General features: G+C 38.2%; 1 protein-coding gene across 2 annotated transcripts in view; it reads right to left on the bottom strand.

Annotated features, from left to right (window-relative positions):
- LOC137399452 (transcription factor 12-like) overlaps nt 1-21,039 on the bottom strand; it is a 137,933-nt gene that overhangs the window by 20,747 nt on the left and 96,147 nt on the right. For both annotated transcript variants that reach the window (XM_068085572.1, XM_068085573.1), the window contains exon 12: nt 12,155-12,194. In XM_068085572.1, the coding sequence (XP_067941673.1) occupies nt 12,155-12,194 (40 nt within the window). The remainder of the gene's footprint in view (nt 1-12,154; nt 12,195-21,039) is intronic.

Genomic DNA, 21,039 nt, shown 5'->3' with positions numbered 1-21,039 from the left:
ATCAGAAATATTTAGTGAAAGACCAGTTAGGACAAAAACCCTCTCAGCCTTAGCTAAACAAAACCGACTTACTGAACTGTCAATTCAATTATCAAAAACTGTAAATCGCAATCAGCATATCTTAGATAGTGTCTACCAAAATTTTGAGAGCTTAGATACGGTAGAAAAGCTTGAGCGTGCACTGTATGATATAGAAGATGCTGCAACCCAGGTCAATGATGTGTTTGATGAATTGTATTTGTTGTCATCAGACAAAGTCGACCCCCAAACGCTGAACCAGTTTGATTGTCACATTAAAGAAGTTGACGTGATTAAAGGAGTATTCCGAGAAAAAATTGTTGAGTTTGAAGAAATAGCAGCACGAGCCTCTGCAGAGAGAAAAGAACTTGAGCAGATGCAAGAACGGCTTGTTGAAATGGAACAGGCACTAGAAAAGGAAAGAAAGATCTTCGAGGAACGAAAAGAAGCTCGGGGCCAGGTACGCATGAAATTCCTCAACCAGTTACGTACCAAGAAGTCTGACAGCACTGACCAGGCTCAATTTGGTAGCCACCAACCTACTTATGCAGACATGCCTATTCAGCAGGACGAGTTTTTACAAGACTGCAACTTACCTACTCGTCAACCTATCTACAGCAGCAGCAAGCAGCCACCAGCAAAAGAGTTAGCAACCACTCGAGGTAATGAGTCGATACACCACCAGCCCCACAGTACACGTAATGAAGTCGATGCTGTAACTGCTATCGAGCACTTAGCAAGCAGCTTGGTTACTACGATGAAGTCTACAAAACGTACAACACTCACTCCAGCCACTTTCAAAGGAGATCCTCTCCAGTTTGCTGACTGGGAGACAGATTTTGACGCATATGTCCAGTCAGAAGGGTTGACTGGAGTTGAGCCACTCAGATATCTGAAAAAGTTTGTCATTGGTGAGCCTAGAGAGTGCCTTAGTGGGTTCTTCATTACAAACACTGCAGAAGCCTATACTCTAGCTAGGGAGCAACTAAGAGAACGCTTCGGAAGAAAGAGGCATTTGGCACGTGCATTGAGAAAACGTTTGGAGGAGTGGCCTAAGATACCGCCCGGAGATGGTAAGCAGTTGCAAAAGCTAGCAGACTACCTCAATCAGGTGTGCAGCTCAATGGTGTCAATACCAGGGCTTAAAGTTCTCGATGATAGTGAAGAGATTGAGAAGTTAGCAGGCAAGTTGTCTAGCTGGATGAAGACTAACTGGGCTAGAAAGAATAGAGATATAAGAAGACGAGAAAGTCGGGAGGCGTCATTTGCAGAGTTTGTGCATTTTGTCACTGATGAAGCAGAGCTACTCACGGAGCCATTACTAGAAAAAGAGAAAGAGCAAGCACCTAGAAGACAGGGACGAGAAAGACAAGTTCAAAGCTTTTCAACGTCAACGAAGCAGACTCCTAAGCGGGAGTGCTTATTCTGCGGCAAAGCGCATCTCACGAGTAACTGCTTTGAACTTGAAGCCAAGCCGTATGATGCAAGGATAGCCTTCATAAAAGAACGCCGACTTTGTTTTGGCTGCCTTAAAGAAGGGCATCGAACTGCTAACTGTCCTGAAAAGATGACATGTAGGACTTGTAAGAAAAGGCATCCTTCGTGTCTCCACAAAAGACTAGAAGATTGGAATAATGGAGAGCCACAAGCCTCATATGCAAGCTCAGAACCTAAGGAAGCAAGGCCGAATATAATGAAAAAACAGATGAAAGTTAGCTCCAATGCTAATGAACATGAAATCAAGGATGATCAGATTGTCAAATCACATAACACACAAATTTGTGCACATACCACAAGGCACAGAAACTCTGATAAACTTAGTATGGTTTTACCAGTATGCGTATCAACAAATGCCAGCAAGAAGATACTGGTCTACGCCATGCTTGACACCCAATCTGACGCCTGCTTTATTTCACAATCGGTAGCTTCTATGCTACAACCTGAAAGCATCAGGGAGACTATAACTATCGCTACTATGACAGGTTCCTCAACAAAAGAGCTCACAAAATACTCTAATATTGAATTACAAGGCCTTTGGGAAGATGCTAGCACAACTATCTCAGCTTATGAAAGTGCCAGCCTACCTTGTGAGCGTCGACATATTCCTACCCCACTAAACACTCAACACCTGTCTCACTTTCAAAAGATACAAGACAGTCTACCACCCTACATGGATGATGTTCCGATTGGTCTCTTGCTAGGGACAGATTGTCCTGAAGCGTTAGCGCCCATAGAGTCTGTAGTTGGAGACCTCGGAGAACCATTTGCCATCAGAACCTTCTTAGGCTGGACTGTTTGTGGAGGCAAGGTATCAGCTAGGGAAAGCTCGTATAAAAGCGCGACAGCGAAGGTTCAAGTTAACACCACTCTAACAAAAAGTATTCAGCAAGAATATGAGTGTTTGCAGTATCGTGAAGAAGAACAGACGATCTCTCAGGATGATCTTAAGTTCTTGTCGATTATGGCTAGGGAGACGAAGCAACTGGAAAACAAGTTTTACCAGATGCCACTCCCATTTCGACAGAGACCAAATCTGCCTGACAACAGGAACCAAGCTGTAAAAAGATTGAACTCGCTTGTTAAGCGATTGGCCTTAAATTCAGAATTAAACAATGAATACCAAACCTTCATGAACCAACTCATAAAGAATGGTCATGCCGAACCAGTTCTCGACACGGAAATGGAAAAATCAGGCGAGATTTGGTATATACCCCACTTTCATGTAGTCCACCCGCAGAAAAAGAAGTTGAGGGTAGTGTTCGATTGTAGTGCCAGATATGCTGGTACATGCCTCAACGATCATTTGCTACAAGGTCCAGATCACATTAATAGTCTGGTAGGAATTCTCTGCAGATTTCGAAAAGAACAAATCGCAGCATCTTGTGACATCGAAAAGATGTTCTACAACTTTCGTGTAGAGAAAAATGATCGAGACTATCTACGTTTTCTCTGGCTTGAAGATGGAAAGGTCAGAGACTATCGAATGGCTGTTCATCTTTTTGGAGCAACATCATCTCCTGCTGTAGCAACGCATGGCCTAAGAAGACTTGCAGAGGACTACAAAGCAGAGTCACGGGAAGCAGCAAACTTCATTTGCCGAAACTTTTATGTGGATGATGGGCTCGTAAGTGCTCCGACTGCCAGTGAGGCCATACAGCTAATACAGGGCGCAAGACAAATATGCCAAGAAGGTAACCTTAGACTTCATAAATTTGCCTCTAATAGCAAAGAGCTACTCGAGGCCCTACCCAGAACAGAACGAAGCGTAACCAATCTTGATCTTTTTGGAAGTCAGAGAACGCTAGGACTGATATGGTCCATGGACGAGGATATAATCAAGTTTTCACGTAGCATAGAAACTCAACCTTGCACTAGAAGAGGCATCCTGTCCACTGTAGCACAATTGTATGATCCTCTTGGTTTCCTGGCACCTTTTACATTGATGGGCAAAAACATACTCCAGAAGGCCAACCAGATCAACCTTGACTGGGATCAAAGTTTGGATGCTACTCTCAAGACGCATTGGGAAAACTGGCTGAAACATCTCAAAGAGCTAGACGGCTTAGACATACCAAGGTGCTTGAAACCAAATGACTTTGGAGCTGTCAAGGTAGCGGAAATTCATCACTTCTCAGATGCTAGCCTTAGAGGATATGGAGCCTGCTCCTACCTCCGACTCCTTAATGAACAGAACAGAGTTCATTGTACTCTCTTAATGGCAAAAGCCCGAGTAGCACCTTCCAAAGGGGCAGTGACTATACCGCGTCTTGGACTGCAGGCTGCTACAGTCGCAACTCGTCTTGCTGATTTGCTTAACAAAGAACTTGACATGCCAATAAACGCAGAACATTATTGGACCGACTCTGAGATAGTGTTGTCATATCTTAATAACGACACTAAACGCTTTCACATGTTTGTGGCAAACAGAATCCAAGAAATAAAGATGAAAACAGACGTGGCACAGTGGCATCACATTCCAACGAAGGAAAATCCAGCTGACTTAGCTTCACGCGGATCCACAGTAGGCATGCTCATGAGTTCCCCTTGGTTTCGTGGACCAGAATTCTTATGGAAACAAGACATATCTGACAACATGAGGAAAAACGTCAGGACCACAGAACTAAATGCTAAAGACCCAGAGGTACGAAAGCTAACATCTCTAACAACTGCCATAACAAGAAGCTCAGAATTTTCAAAAAGGTTTAGCAACATAGGCAGCTGGAAGTCGCTCATCAAAAGTATTGCCATTTTAAAGAAATGTGCCAAATCAAAATCTTGGAACGCAAAGGAGATCAAAGTGGAAAACTTGAGGGAAGCTGAGGAGTTTATCATACGAACTACCCAGATGGAATGCTACTACCAGAATAACCACAAAGAGTCTCTGAAGAAATTGAACCCTCAGCTAGATGACAAAGGAATATTATGCATTGGTGGGAGAGTCAACGCTGCTTCAGGTCTGAATGACCAACAAAAGCATCCTGTCATAATTCCAAAAGCATCACACATAGCCAAACTAATCGTTCGACACTTCCATGAAAAGACTTTTCATTTAGGTCGCAGAAGCACTTTGGCAGCAGTTAGAGATGCAGGATACTGGATCATCAATGGCACCAGTTTGATCAAGTCTATCATCAGCAAGTGTGTGAGCTGTGCTCGACTTAGGAAAGGAGCAGAAAGTCAGCTTATGGGACAACTACCAAAGGAAAGGCTTGAGAACACTCCGCCTTTCACTCATGTAGGCATCGATGTCTTTGGACACTATGTTGTTAAAGATCGACGCACCGAACTTAAAAGATGGGGGCTCTTGCTGACATGCCTTTACTCGAGAGCCGTTCACATCGAAATCCTGGACGATCTGAGCACTGACACCCTAATAAACGCGTTGAGATGTTTTATGGCTATACGTGGAAACGTCAGTACAATACGCTGTGACAATGGGACAAATTTCGTTGGTGCGAATAACGAACTGAGCAAGCAAATAGAGCTGTCGAGTGGTAAGGTTAAAGATTACTTGCTGGAAAATCGCATAGAATTCAAGTTTAACACACCAGAGGCTAGCCACCAAGGAGGAGTGTGGGAACGAATGATACGTTCAGTTCGTGCTGTCCTCAACGGTATGGCATTAAAATACAACAGACGACTTACCTCCCAGACACTGAGAACAGCATTTTATGAGGCTGCCAATATTGTCAACAGCCGCCCACTCACTGCCACTAATATCAATGACCCGGAGGAAATGGTGATTACGCCTAATCACCTCCTCACCAGGAAGACGACATCGTTACCAGCCCTGCCGCCTGGAATCTTTGGAAACGATGAAATTTATGGAAGAAAACAGTGGAGAATGGCACAACAGTTTGCGCAAGATTTTTGGAATGCTTGGAAGGCAGATTATTTGCAACAGCTGACAATTAGACAAAAATGGACAACAATTCAAAGAAATGTCAAGGTGGGAGATGTTGTCATTATAAAAGATGAGCTCACTCCCAGAAACCAATGGAAAATCGGAATCATCACTAATCTAGTTAAAGGAGCTGATGATCTTGTTAGAAAAGTTGATGTCAGATTGGGAAACAGCCATCTAGACAGAAATGGCAAACCCACATCACCCACCACATGCTTGAGAAGACCCATTCAAAAAATCATTGTGCTTATTCAGGCATAGTTGAGTTCATAAACAAACAGTTATTAGTAGATTTAGAAATAATGTGTCTTATGTAGTATTTAGTGTTTAAAGTAAATTTCATCAGAATAAAATTTAGGTGGGAGTGTAGAGAAATTAACCCTTCATTGGTTCTACTGTCCAGTGAGCAATACTAATGGAATGTTATGAGCTACCAAAAATCACTTAGAGGTGACAAGTCAGCGTTCAGCTATTTTCTTGCTCTCCGGGTGGTCCACTTGATGCTTATTGTTCGGGTTTGGCGCTTGGCGAGCATTGGCCGATTGACGTAAGAGTGGCGGTAAACTTGCACCAATTATTTTACTCTTTTTCTCATTACCTGCTATTTTATCCAGTCGAGTTCTAGTTGCAATTTCTGTCACATCAGTTTAGTTTCTGGTGTCACCATGCTAGCTCATACATTAGAGACAGTTGAGCGTTTTACTATTATTCAGTAGAAGTTTTGTGGCTCTGCCACCCAGTTTGCTTATTACAGCAACTTTAACATCAGAGATAGAAGTGTTAGAGGGTGCACAGACAGCACGAAGGTGTGTAACAATTATGCAATTTACTCGAAGCCTATTATATCATTAATTGCTTTGTTTGTTTCTTTAACTTGTATTTTGTTCTGATTTTGTATACATATTTTAAGCATGGTTATTCATTTTTTAATAGGCTTCACGGTCATCAGTTATAAATAAAGAGATCAGTGAACCTCAACCTCTCCAGCACCCTTTATAATTGTCACACTAGAGATCGGCATAAGTCTCTATAATATATGTACATATATATGTACATGTATATATATATATATATATATATATATATATATATATATATATATATATATATATATATATGTATATAAGCCATAATAATGTGTGATTAACGTAGATCGAAATATGAAACGAATGCCCCAAAGCCTCCTATTTAACTGGTGCCAACTTTTATACCAGGCATCCTGCTAGAACAAAATTCATTGGTATATTTAGAATCATTTTAGAACTCGAACAAGTGAACAAGTATTTTAAAACCAGGTCAAATTGTCTGAATATAACTGTCTTGCTACTGATAATCATCTGTTGGGGAAAAACATAAGATCTGTGTTAAGGCTGGTCATTCTATTTTTCACTAACTAAACTAACTTTCTTATTTAAAATTGCATGTATTTGGATAAAAGCATGTATCTGGATAAAAGCATGTATCTGGATAAAAGCTTCTCTTGGACATCTGTTGCCATATGTGATAATAGCAAAAATGAACCAATGCTAGAATATCAAAACTGGTTTGGTCTTATTAGTGCAAGTTTAGGATTTTTAATAAGTGTAGGCATGATTTGTCAACCAAAGATATTGGTTGACAAATTAAATATTTATGTGCAAACTTCTGTAAGAAGTTCTAAGGACTCAAGGCTCAATCGTGATCACAAATTTTTGGCTGACCTGTGTTTTCTTTAGCAGAACTGCTACAATATTAGTATTTTAATTTTTAATATATCAAAACAATTTCTAAAAACATTAAAGAAATTAATTGTTCATCAAAATTGTTGTAGTAAATTTAGAGAGCAGTCTGATAAATAAACGTGTGTTTCTCTGCACATTCCTTTGTGCAGGGAGTACACGACTCCTTTTGTGCATTGAGTTCACAGCTTCTTTTGTGCAGAGATTTGGGTTAGAGTTAAATCAGACATACATAAATGTATGTAACACTGACCCTAACACATCTACCCTAACACTTGCATCAATCGATCTTCTTTAATTATTTTTAAATAATTGCGCAGCTACTGATTCTCTGCGCTTCATCGACACAACTAACGATTTCTCACAACAAACTAGACTGCCAGGGTACTTGTGTATATATAAAACAGATACCCCTAGACTACCAGAGTACTTGTATATCTAATAGAGATACCCCTAGACTGCCAGGGTACTTGGTATATATCTAATAGAGATACCCCTAGATTGCCAGTGTACTTGTATATATAAAACAGATACCCCTAGACTGCCAGTGTACTTGTATATCTAATAGAGATACCCCTAGACTGCCAGGGTACTTGTGTATATATAATAGAGATACCCCAAGCCTGCCAGGGTACTCGTATATATATAAAAGAGATACCCCTAGACTGCCAGTGTATTCGTGTATATATAAAAGAGATATCCCTAGACTGCCAGGGTACTTGTATATATCTAATAGAGATACCCCTAGATTGCCAGTGTACTTGTATATATAAAACAGATACCCCTAGACTGCCAGTGTACTTGTATATCTAATATAGATACCCCTAGACTGCCAGGGTACTTGTATATCTAATAGAGATACCCCTAGATTGCCAAGGTACTTGTATATGTAATAGAGATACCCCTTGACTGCCAGGGTACTTGTATATCTAATAGAGATACCCCTAGATTGCCAAGGTACTTGTATATGTAATAGAGATACCCCTAGACTGCCAGGGTACTTGTGTATATATAATAGAGATACCCCTAGACTGCCAGGGTACTTGTGTATATGTAATAGAGATACCCCTAGACTGCCAGGGTACTTGTATATATATATAATAGAGATACCCCTAGACTGCCAGGGTACTTGTGTATATGTATTAGAGATACCCCTAGACTGCCAGTGTACTCGTGTATATATAAAAGAGACACCCCTAGACTGCCAGGGTACTTGGTATATATATAATAGAGATACCCCTAGACTGCCAGTGTACTCGTGTATATATAAAAGAGATATCCCTAGACTGCCAGGGTACTTGTATATATATAATAGAGATACCCCTAGACTGCCAGTGTACTTGTGTATATGTATTAGAGATACCCCTAGACTGCCAGTGTACTCGTGTATATATAAAAGAGATACCCCTAGACTGCCAGGGTACTTGTATATATATAATAGAGATACCCCTAGACTGCCAGGGTATTTGTATATATATAATAGAGATACCCCTAGACTGCCAGGGTACTTGTGTATATGTATTAGAGATACCCCTAGACTGCCAGTGTACTCGTGTATATATAAAAGAGATACCCCTAGACTGCCAGGGTACTTGTATATATATAATAGAGATACCGCTAGACTGAGCGTACTTGTATATATAGTAGAGGTACCCCTAGAGCTCCTAAGTGCTGGATGAGAGAAAGCAATATTTTTATGGTTAACTACAAGATTCTCGTTATTCAAATCGTATTGGAGAACTTGTACCTACTTAACACTACATTATATGGAGAACTTGTACCTACTTAACACTACATTATATGGAGAACTTGTACCTACTTAACACTACATTATATGGAGAACTTGTACCTACTTAACACTACATTATATGGAGAACTTGTACCTACTTAACACTACATTATATGGAGAACTTGTACCTACTTAACACTACATTATATGGAGAACTTGTACCTACTTAACACTACATTATATGGAGAACTTGTACCTACTTAACACTACATTATATGGAGAACTTGTACCTACTTAACACTACATTATATGGAGAACTTGTACCTACTTAACACTACATTATATGGAGAACTTGTACCTACTTAACACTACATTATATATATAATTTTTTACGCAGTAAAAAGCAAAACTACATAAATTAATTACATTATGTGGAACTAAACGGTATAGGAATTATACATTATGGGAACATCTACTGCATACTAAGTTTTCGGGCAGCGATAGTGTAGTGACTATGTGCGCTACACTATCGTTCTATGCAAGCTATCGCTCTATGCAAGCTATCGCTCTATGCAAGCTATCGCTCTATGCAAGCTTAGTAATATAGAAAGAGTTATAACACAAAATAATAACTATTATAAAATTATCCTCATCATTGTAATTCAGGTCAAGTCATGAAGATAACCTTTATTACTGCATCCCATTGGCCAGCTTAGTATAATTCATAGTTCTTTGTAAGTATGTAAGGCTAACAATAGCTGACAGTACAGGATAAAACACTGCTAGATAAAGCCTGATTCTATCTACACACAAGATATTATTATTTAAGATATGGTTGAATCAATAAGGTCGATTTAATGAAATTTAGAGCAATAAAAGGCTAAAACATCAGCTACAATCTGATGTCATCTTTGTCTTTGTAGACCAATCCTGTCCAGAGATATATGCGTTTGAATGAGGCCATCTTTTAAAAAGCTCACATTTCAGCGGGTGCTTTATACGTGACGTAACTAGTGATACATCTGAAATGAGTACACAATCGAAAAATAAGGTCGTTCATTAGCCAATCATTAGCACAAAATTTTTGTATAGGTCATATAAATGTTGTCACTCGTAAAACGCGCTGGCTGTGATCTCAAATCACAGCCAAATTTTACTCTATTATTAAATCGCATTGACATCGATATTTACTAAATTAATTAATATTGTTACTTTAATGAATTACTCGATCGACATGTTTTATTGACGAACAACAGAATTGTAGAAATTGCTGTAAAGTTACCGCGAAGGTGACTTAGTGTTTTCTGGGCAACAGGTGCCTAAAGTGCTTCGGAGGAAAATTGGAGAATGGAGGTAAATTTATCTTTTACTTTGAGTCTCCTATAGATATACTGTGGAGTTTACATTCAGATTATATTCCCTGTTTGAGGCTATAATGTAATTTCCTACGAGTGCGAGATACGTATGTACATTGAGTTCTTGACGGCTTCTTTTCAATCCATAGCATCTAGCAATACAATGGCTTAGATTAATGAATATACTGAAGGTAATGTTTTTAGTTTTCATTAATACATGTAGGGCCTACTGATTAATAAAATTATAACTTCTTGCTATCACCAATCATCGCTTTATAATTTTTTATCATTTCATTGAGCTATATTTGCTTCAAATTTTCTGTGTCAGTTTTATCTAGTCAATTAGAACTTATGATTTGACTTGAGATGTTCACTTCTCAATTGTAAAAAGGGAAGAAAATCGATTGATCAATGCAAATCTTTAACTTCTAAAACCAAAGCTTCGAATCATTGGCTGGGCATAATTATGCTATTGTTAAACATTTATTCATTTTTAAAATTACACTCCCAAACTATCTAACTCCCAATTTAAAAGCTTTCAGTAGATACACATTAGAATGACATATCAATGAATGACATACATTTATTGTATTTGTTTTACTGATTACAGGATGTTTATGTTGTCCCACCAGCCGAAGCAGCTTTGTCAGTGTGAAAACTGCCATAAATGGAAAAAGAGACTTGAATGTGTGCTACATAAACTATGATGTTTTGTTTGAGTTTGCTGCAATAGATGAATTTGTCTTATTGTGTCTGCTGAAACTATGTGAGTGGCTTCGACTTAATGGATATTTTTAATAAAAGCTTTATGCCAAGATGAAAATGTTTTTGTTTGTAAAAATTGTATAATTAAATAATATTGTTGAAGATAATGCAAAACATGATTTGTAGAACATTGAATATATCATAGCCCCGCTGACACCTGTGCTGAAATCTTTGCTGATAGATGGATTTATGAAGAGTAATCAGAGCTGCATCGACAGGCACTTTTGCATAGCTCGGCCATTTGTTTAGTATTTGAATCAACTAATCAAATGTGACGAGTGAATTTTTTTCTACACATTGATACCAATAATGACTCGATAACGTTGACAGTCGACTATACAATGTACATGACTTTTAGGGATGTAGTTGGTTTTGCCACAAATTCTTTGCAAAGACGCAGCTTGCTTATTTACTTACATGATATTTTACTTATTATGATATACAGCCCCACTCACAGGATAGGCGACGGGCATAATGTGGGCGGGGCTTTTGAGAGGCTGTATATCGTTAGTGTGGGTAGCGATGGAACTGTGCCGATACAAAGACCTTGTTTTATATAGTTTGCTTGACAGAATTACCGTAGACCGGCAGAATTGGTAGTCAGTACTAAGATGTTTACACAGCATTCAGAAGAAGCTAATATGACAAGTTTTTAATTTTCCTTGTTTGAGGCGTTTGAGACATCGGTAATAATGTATCTGTAGCTGGATTTAAAAATTTATTCTAGCCAACATTAGCAAATAAAAGATAAAATATATGCCAATAGAGCCGCGTAGGACTAGACTTTTATCGCAATAGCCAATGTAAATATGAACGATCGAGACAGGTTGTATCACGCGTTACATCATTTTGGGCAAGTCTGGGCATGTTTTTTTTGGTCTGAGCGTTTTTACCGCGATCGAATTTTTTCGATTTTAATTTTCAAATATCTTGGCAATGAGATCGCCTAACACAACAAACAACATATCAACTGATAGACAAAAAATATACTTTCTTTTAAAATCAAGTCAAATTCGATGCAACCACATCTTTAAAGCATCTAAAATGAAATGCATGCTTATTATTGAGCCATTTGAAATTATTTTCTTTCAGAAAAAAGACAATGAAAGAGTTGATTAATAAATGAGACCTTGGGAAAAATGAAACAATAAAATGTATAGTGTACCTTGTTGAGCTGGCTCTGGATAGAGAGCTGAGGTGGAAGGCTACAAAAATAAATACAGATATCACATACAGAATAAACATACATGATAGAATTGGTTATTTTTGACTGATGTCCACTATGTACTTTGAGCAGAATATGGCCAGAGTTGGAGTTGAAATTAAAAAAATTGGCAGTGTGAAAATGGAGCAGCCCAGTTAATTTCTTTTTTTAGCTAGACAGGAACATTCCAACTTGAAATGCTATTAATTTAGAGTAAACTGTGTCATGCGTTAATCAGAGGTCATACATTGGCTAAAGAATGCACTTTAGTGCATTTTGTGCTCCTACAACATAAGTAATTTGGCCTGTTACAACGTAGGTAATCCGTTCCAGGAACGTTTACGGTATAGGGATTTTACATAATATAAACAGACAATACATGTAAATTGCCTAATCCTTTCCAATATCTTTCCAAACTCACCTCTTTTGGCCATACAAAATGAAAAAAGTTGACCTAATATTTTTAATTTGCGAGCTGTATTGAAGCTGCAGTATTATTGGTTTGCATCGACAACTTTTCTCATTTTTATAATCAATCTCACTGGTTTTATAGACTATGAGTCAGAGCTGCTTTCAAAACACTTTTTTTGACTCAAATAAAATCCGGTGAACTTCAAATCAAATTAGAATTACAAATCAAATAGTCAGCAGATTCGAAGCAAATCAAATCAAATCAGCCCTATAACGGATTCAAATCCCGAATCATTTGAGAATGATTTGAAATACTCTTTCAAATCAGTCGCTCAATTGTTACATAGTACAATCAATCTACAATATATAATGTAGCTGTAGCCTGTAGTTCTATCCATAGGACCTGAACCGGGAAAAGAACAGGGGACTTCCCCATCCCGTTTAGGGTTCTATGGATAGGAATAGTATAGCTGTGACTTTGTACCACTATATGTACATGTATGCTAAATTCATCACTAGATTTGGTTTTGTTCTATGTTCTACAAGGTCTGTTAAAACATCATTGCAGGGCACATCATACCATTTTCTAACCTCTGGTTTTCTTACAATACAGTATTCATTTATGTCACTGCAAAACCTAACATCATTAATTACTCTCTAGTCATTACGAATGCAAATATTGTATCGAATATCGATATCGCCGATATTTATTGCATATCGTATCGAGATGCAAAAACTCATATCGCATAGCTATAACGTACATACGCTAGTTGCATTTTAGAAAAACTGGCTTGCAAAAATTGTCAGATGTCAAAGAGCTCTTGTGTGGCCTCATGGTGAAGTCACTTTTACCAAAAACTTGACATGACATGTGGTCCTTTTCTTTTTTTGTAGCGTGCGCTTAGCTTCAGTATCAATGGTGCGCATTTCTTACCAAAGTTTGGGCTAACTTCGTGAATGTTGTCCCACGACCGAACATAAGCGGAGCGATTGGTTGGGAGATTTATGATAAATGCACATTTGCACACAACCCCCGAAAAATTATCCGTTAACAGCCGTCGCAAACCCTTGTGCCGATATCTCATCAACAAACTTAACCATTATTCTGTAAGGTCGTTCAAATATAGTAACGATACAAAACACGTATAAACCTATTTAAATATGTTTCTAAGTCTTTGAAAGGTAACCTCCTAAAACTAACCCATCAGATCGGATTAATTTGGCCGAAAATCGTCAAAAAACGCTTGAAAAGCTTGGTTTAAAAAAAGTTAAGACCGGCCATCGAAACGCCGAGCAACAGAAAATATAACCATCAAGTTGTGCGCATTTCACGAAAAAATAACGTGCACATTTCACCAGTCTATCTATAGCAGTGTCGAATTGCCGAAGGTTTCTGTAATTAACGTAGAAGTACAGAAATCGTTTCCTTTTTGCAGATTTCAAAGTAACTGACATTTTGGAAACTTTTGAGTACTTTGGTATTCTAACTGATGTCCAACGCAGTGTAAGTAAAGGAAATGACGATTATGTTTTTTCTAACGATTCTTATGAGATTATTACAATGTTTAATTATAAGTTTGGATGACTACAGAACAATGACTACGTAGTACAAATTTTCTAAAAATCTATATATAAGAATATATATAAGAAATATCACAGCTTCATGATATTGCTAGCTATGACGTTTTGAAATGTAAACAAAATTGTGCATTGGTTTTATATTATTACTATATTAATAATATTGGTTATTCTAATAATAACAGTGCATTTTACTTCTAATATTGGCCAATATTGCATTTCTCCTATTGCAGGGGGAGAGATATAAACATATAATCTTTTCCTTTCATTATTGCTATTTGTTGTATATAATAACACCCACACCCAGTACATTACAGCCACCCATTGCAGTTATCCTATTGCATTACAGTGCCATTTGACTGCTAATATTGCATTTCTCAACCATCTTTCTTTTTTTCCAATATCTCTTTGGTCGTGGGCTGCATGACAGTAGAATTTCTAGTAAAAGTATTTTTATCAGTTACAGAAAACAAGGCTATATAGATAGCGGCGTGATTCGATTTATTTTTCAAATCAGCCTGAAACTTCAAATCAAGTTACTTACCAAACTTTTCAAATCAAATCAACTCAAATCAATCAACTTCAAATCAAGTTACACCAACTGTGATTGACCATACTAGCAATGCTTACACCAACTGTGATTAGCCATGCTAGCAAGTGTTACACCAACTGCGATTAGCCATGCTAGCAAGTGTTACACCAACTGTGATAGGCCATACTAGCATTGCTTACCCAACTGGTGAACAAATTAAAAAAATAGTTTAAAGCTGTTTCACCAGCAAGTCATGTTAAAATTTGATTTGACGATTGCACTATGCTAGCCAAGCATTTCCGTTGGGCATGCAGCCTGCACCCGTTGAAAACAATGACAGTCAATGAAAGTTTCACTACAGGTTTGCTGTGAGGTCTAATAAAAATAACTTACCAGGTGCCAAAACCACTTGAAGCTATTATTAGCTGAACACCTGTGCTGCCATAACTAACTTTTAAGTTTCCACAAGCCTACTCGAAAAATAGCAGATAATAAAAAGCTTCACAATCGCAATTTTTTACAATCGCAAATAGTTGTAAACACTTCATAATAGCAAATCACATATCTGTTGCTCCAACAATCAATAGATGATCAATACGAATAAAATATCTGTCTGAGGTCTTTGAGACATTTTACTGTGTAAAGCAGGGTTCCCATATACGTCGCAAAGCACCGGCGACACACCGCAGGCTATTAGCGATTAAATGGGAACGTATGCGCCGAGGACCGCCGGTAGTTGCCGGCGGCAAAATATTCCCGAAATGCACTGTACGGGTAAAGATCACCATTATAGGAACGGCATGGCGAGCGAATATTTTATTTGATTAAGCAATCACGTTTACGATATTATTTGCGATGTGGCTTTATGTGAACATATCCCGCAGAGCCTAGCGTCGCAAGCGTTTTTGCTGCGCATGGCTTGCGACGCTAGGCTCGGCGGGATATGTTCACATAAAAGCCACATTGTTAATAATATCGTAAACATAATTGCATAATCAAATAAAATGTTTGCTGGCCATGCCGTTCCTATAATGGTGACCTTTATCCGTACAGTGCATTTCGGGAAGGTTTTGCCTGTGGCCGTTTGCGAAATTTGAACAGCGCTGAACTATTGCGATGCCACCGGCAACTACCGGCGATCCTCGGCGCATACATTCCCATTTCATCGCTAATAGCCTGCGGTGTGTCTCCGGTGCTTTGTGACGTATATGGGAACCGGGCCTAACATGCGCAGCAAAACGCTTGCGACGCTAGGCTCAGTGACATCTGTTCACATAAAGTCTGGTTCCTACAGTAGAGGTGGAACGAGACACGAGACGTCTCGAGTATCGACCTGTCTCATGTCGGTCTCGTCTCGACTTAACTATTGCCAAACTCGAGACAGGAAATAGAACTAAAGCGCCTGCGCACGGTTGTTAAAACATGGCTTCTTGTGGTAGCAACAACTCCATATATTGTAATGGATTGCGGGCAGCTGCCTTTAAAGTTATACCCGGTCCGTTACTACCTGTTGCTATTGATTATGTTGGCCACCGAGTCTAATCATGTAGTCTGGACAACGGCCCTGTTAATATATTGTAGTTCGGTTCAGTGTCCTTAAAACAGATACCGGGTCGTATCTAATTACCCTTCGGATAATCCAATTTAATAAATAAGACTATTGCGGGTGAAATGTCTGTATTTTATCGTACCGTGTCTAAACACCAACTGCCCTTCAGAAAATTCGGGCCTCTTTTATATACTACCAATCGCGGGTAAAACTTGCCCGGACACAGAGAAACGAACAGAAGGCCGTGTCGACCATAGTCTGTGTTCGGTTAACAATGTCGATATTGTTAGTTCAATATAAGAATATACATGTACATGTATACAGTAATTCATATAATTTCATGAGTACAATTTAAATATAATTCACATGCTACTGTTAATACACAAACAAAACTTAACATTAATGAAACGATAAGAATGAAAGTGTTATTATGTGTTCTTTTAGTTGTGGTATTTCTTTGTAGAGCGACGGCTATCAGTTTCATTACACATTACAGAAAATGTGAGACCTATTCAATAGATGTTAAAAGAACACATGTACAAAGCAATATGTTTATAATAATTATGATCAATCAAGCTCAAAATTCTTAGAATATATAACTTCGTTATTTTAGAGCTGTTTGTGTCACTTTTGTTTACAAAAACTACATGCATATCACTATTAAAATGTTGTATTTAAATCGTTTACACCAGGTGAAAATCCAATTTAAAAAGAGGTTTATCAATTTTATATATACCAAGTATGCTAGTACTTGTTTTGTGATATCATCACCAAATGCTCATTATTTTACTGTCTCGTGTCTCGATTCTCGAATTTTTACAAGACAGTGTCTCGAGTCTCATCTTGAACATAAAAAACCTGTCTCGTTCCACCTCTATCCTACAGTAATACTTTAACTTATGAGTTCTCCAACGTACGAGAAATTTGAAATACGAGCCAACTTTTAAGCAAGTTTTAGCACTAACAAACGAGCCATGTTTGAGATACGAGCACGTGAGTCAGTTGCCAAGTATGCCGGCGGTGTTTTATGACAACAGCATCACTTTGTATTTTTCAACTGCTCAGGTTATACTTTTGTACCGTGTTTTTTGTGTGGGGTTTTCAGTGCAGAATTTTGTAAATTAAGGTACTCTGTGTTGACCAAAAGTTTGCCGGTAAAATGAAAGATAATGGCAAAAAAAAGCGAATGATAACAGTTGATATTAAACGGAAAATTATTGAAAAATATGCGAAATATGTATGAGTGATTGAGCTAGCTCAGCAATATGACAGAAATACATCCACAATTATCAAACAGAAGGATTATATTCAGGGCTTTTAGTTTGCAAAATGACAAACCATAGTTTCTAAACGGCGCAGCAATGTTCACGACCGCTGATGGAGAGACTGCTCAGGCATTGGAAAAAAGATAAACGATTGGCCGGTGACAGCGTAACTGAATTGATGCTATGTGAAAAGGCCGGTAAGATCTATCAAAACTATAAAAATAGACTTTCGGACAAGTTGGCTAGTGGTCGTGCATTAACCCTTTGTGACGACACCTGTGTTCGTCCTTAATCGCAACATGTTGAAAGAGCGACAAAGGCAAATGTTCTTAGATAGGTTTATCTTAAAACGGCCGGCTAGTCACGAAAGCGAAACAAAGGAAAAATTAGGTAACCAGCGAGAAACTTCAAACTACGAATGCCGAAGAAACTTTAATTACGTTAAGTTAAAAATAAAAGTTTGCTTTTATGTTTGCCTCTAAGTTTGTCTTTTAAGACATTGATAAAATCCAAATTTATTAAAGTCAACTGTTGTAATGAAGGATAACTTATATCTCCTTCCCTGGCAAATCCTAGCGGTAGCTGCAATTGTATGTATTTAATTTTACATTTTTATTGATCACATTTCCTTGCATTATTTTTTAATTGTTGCTTTTTGAAAGCACATGGTAAATTAGGACAATAATCAACATGTTCTTTCTTTTACAATATCTTGTTTTGAGTGTTTTATTTGCATTTTTTGAAGTATGGAAACCAATCAATATATGTTTAATGGTTCTATATATAAATAAATTGCACCAACATGCGAGTAAATTAACATACGAGCTCAGTTTCGGAACGCATTAAGCTCGCTAGTCGAAGTATGACTGTATATAGATTGCGAGACTCTGGCGGTAACATCTGCAGCAAAACGCTTGCGACACGCTAGGCTGGTAGGCATCTGTTTACATAAAGCCACATCGTTAATAATATCGTAAACATAAGTGCCTAATCAAAAAAAATGTTCAAATAAAATGTTCCTATAATGGTGACCTTTAACCGTACAGTGCATTTCGGGAAGATTTTACTGGGGGCCTTTTTGCGAAATTTGAACAGCGCTAAACAGTTGCGTTGCCGCCGGCTACTACCGGCGGTCCTCGGCGATACCCGGCACGTACATTCCCATTTCACTGCTAATAGCCTGCAGTGCTGTTGCCGGTGCTTTGCGACGTATATGGGAACCAGGCTTAATGGTGACGTTTACCCGTTTAGTGCATTTCGGGAAGGTTTTGCCTGCGGTCGTTTGCGAAATTTGAGTAGCGCGAAACTATTGCGATGCCGCCGTCACTACCGGCAGTACCCAGTGCATAGGTTCCCATTTCACCACTAATAACCTGCGATGCTGTCGCTGGTGCTTTGCTACGTATATAGGAACCTGGCTTTACAATACATGTCTAGAGCCTCTTGACTTCTTTGCTAGAGATTGCCCTGAACACCTGCACATGTAGATGACATAACAGACCACCAGATCAGACATAAAAAGCAGGCATTCAGCTGCAGTTAGTAGTAATAGCAGCACTAGCCGTCAGGTCAGCAGGCAGTAGCAATAGCAGCATTAGCCGTCAGGTCAGCAGGCAGTAGCAAAAGCAACGCTGAAGGAAAGTATTATATACAGTCTCCATATAACTATTGGTTATAATGTGAAGCCTGGGTATTCAATGATGAAAGTTTTGATCGGTTGATGAGCGGAATGATGAGCTTGATCGGTTTTGATATTAAAAACAAAGTCTTTCATGTTAGCAATCATTGCACAGATTGCTAGGACTGCAAATATGAGCAATGCAAAGCCTTTTCTATAGAATGATCATAACAAACCATATTTGTAACAAACAAAACTTCAAGAATGAATAGTAAAAAACAATCAAGCTTTATCACTAGGTGGTACTACTCACAGTAAATACTAAAGCTATAGGAATAGCACAGGTCTACTCATAAAATGTTACTTTACGCAACTAGCTTGTAGTTGTAAATGTTTTTGAACGAATAGCTAAAAGTGGTTTGTTCAGTTCATTCATGGCGACAAACACTCAGACACTGTCTTACTAGGTTTTGAAGAAGAAATTGCGAGTAGATTTCGATACATTCAGAAAATATTGTAGGCAGCCAAATTTTAAATGTTGCATTGAAACCAAAGTACACACAATTAAATAAACTTATAAACTATTCACTTGGTTTTTACTATGATCAGGATGTTCAACAGTGCTGTTTCACACTGTTCGCCTCTCTGTTTCACACTGTTCCCCTCTCTGTTTCACACTGTTCCCCTCTCTGTTTCACACTGTTCGCCTCTCTGTTTCACACTGTTCCCCTCTCTGTTTCACACTGTTCCCCTCTCTGTTTCACACTGTTCCCCTCTCCAACTCTCTTCTATTTTTATGGTTTCTTTTAAAGTGGTAAAGGAAAAACTGTAAAGATTTTGGAGTTAGAAATTAGAATTTAATATGTCATAACAATGGCTGCTGTTATGGCTGCCACTACATCTACTGTGTTTCTGAAGAGTGCTCTCATCATTCATCAAAAGGCTTTAAAGTAGAGATGCCCCGATTTTGGTATCGGAAATGATATCGGTGCCGATATGAGTGTTAAAGAATAGAAAAAGCATAATAATATTATGCTTTATTAGTTATCCTGAGGTGTTGACTGATGTTCTAAAAAAATAATCAAGGAGATTGACCAGCCAGAAGCTGAGATATAGCCAGCCAAACCCAGGTCTACCTAATAACGAATCAGAAGAAAACCCTTCGAAAATCCCGAGAACTGTGACATATGAAATCGACTTATTGGTTATGTGCCGGAGTTGCCGCACCCTTACTGCCGTTACGTATAATGATTGTTTTGGCTACGAGATGTGAAACGCTTCTCGCGATAGTAAAGAATTTACAGGCTAGCTCTGGTTTCTCAAAAAAATCAAGCAAACATTGTGTGGTAAAGGCATTTGCCCACAACCCCTCGCCATGATTTTTCAAAACAGAAAAGGAGATTTTGACTATTGTGCTTCAAATTTTAACTCGATCTCCACGGATATGCTCCGAAGGTCCTCTGTTCAACGAACGGCGTGTGTATAGTCTATATGCGACATCCGCGATTTGCAGTTTGTTTAGAATAAGAAATGGGAACTTGAATTTTTGTTCATTCATCATTTTTCTACTGTGTACCTACTGCAGCATTCAGTTGATTTTCATGATTATCATCACTATTAACAGACTGTAAGTTCACTACGGCCATAATTTTAAAAAGAATAACTTGACCGTGCTGCTCTTGCTGTAAGAAAAGAAAACGATAACTTTTGATTTGATTTTTCTATTTATCTATTATCTTATCTATGATTATTTTTTATGATTAATATAATAATCATAATGCATATTATGCAAAATAATAATATAACTGCCTCTAGAATAAATGATGTAACTAATATAATTTGTAAAAGATTCCAAATGATAACCGAGATTGATGATTGATTTAATTGATTCCA

The sequence above is a fragment of the Watersipora subatra genome, chromosome 7 (assembly GCF_963576615.1).
Source record: "Watersipora subatra chromosome 7, tzWatSuba1.1, whole genome shotgun sequence".
Lineage (NCBI taxonomy): Eukaryota > Metazoa > Bryozoa > Gymnolaemata > Cheilostomatida > Watersiporidae > Watersipora > Watersipora subatra.
The sequence above is the reverse complement of the archived record's forward strand: the minus strand, read 5'-3'. Positions and strand labels throughout refer to the sequence as shown.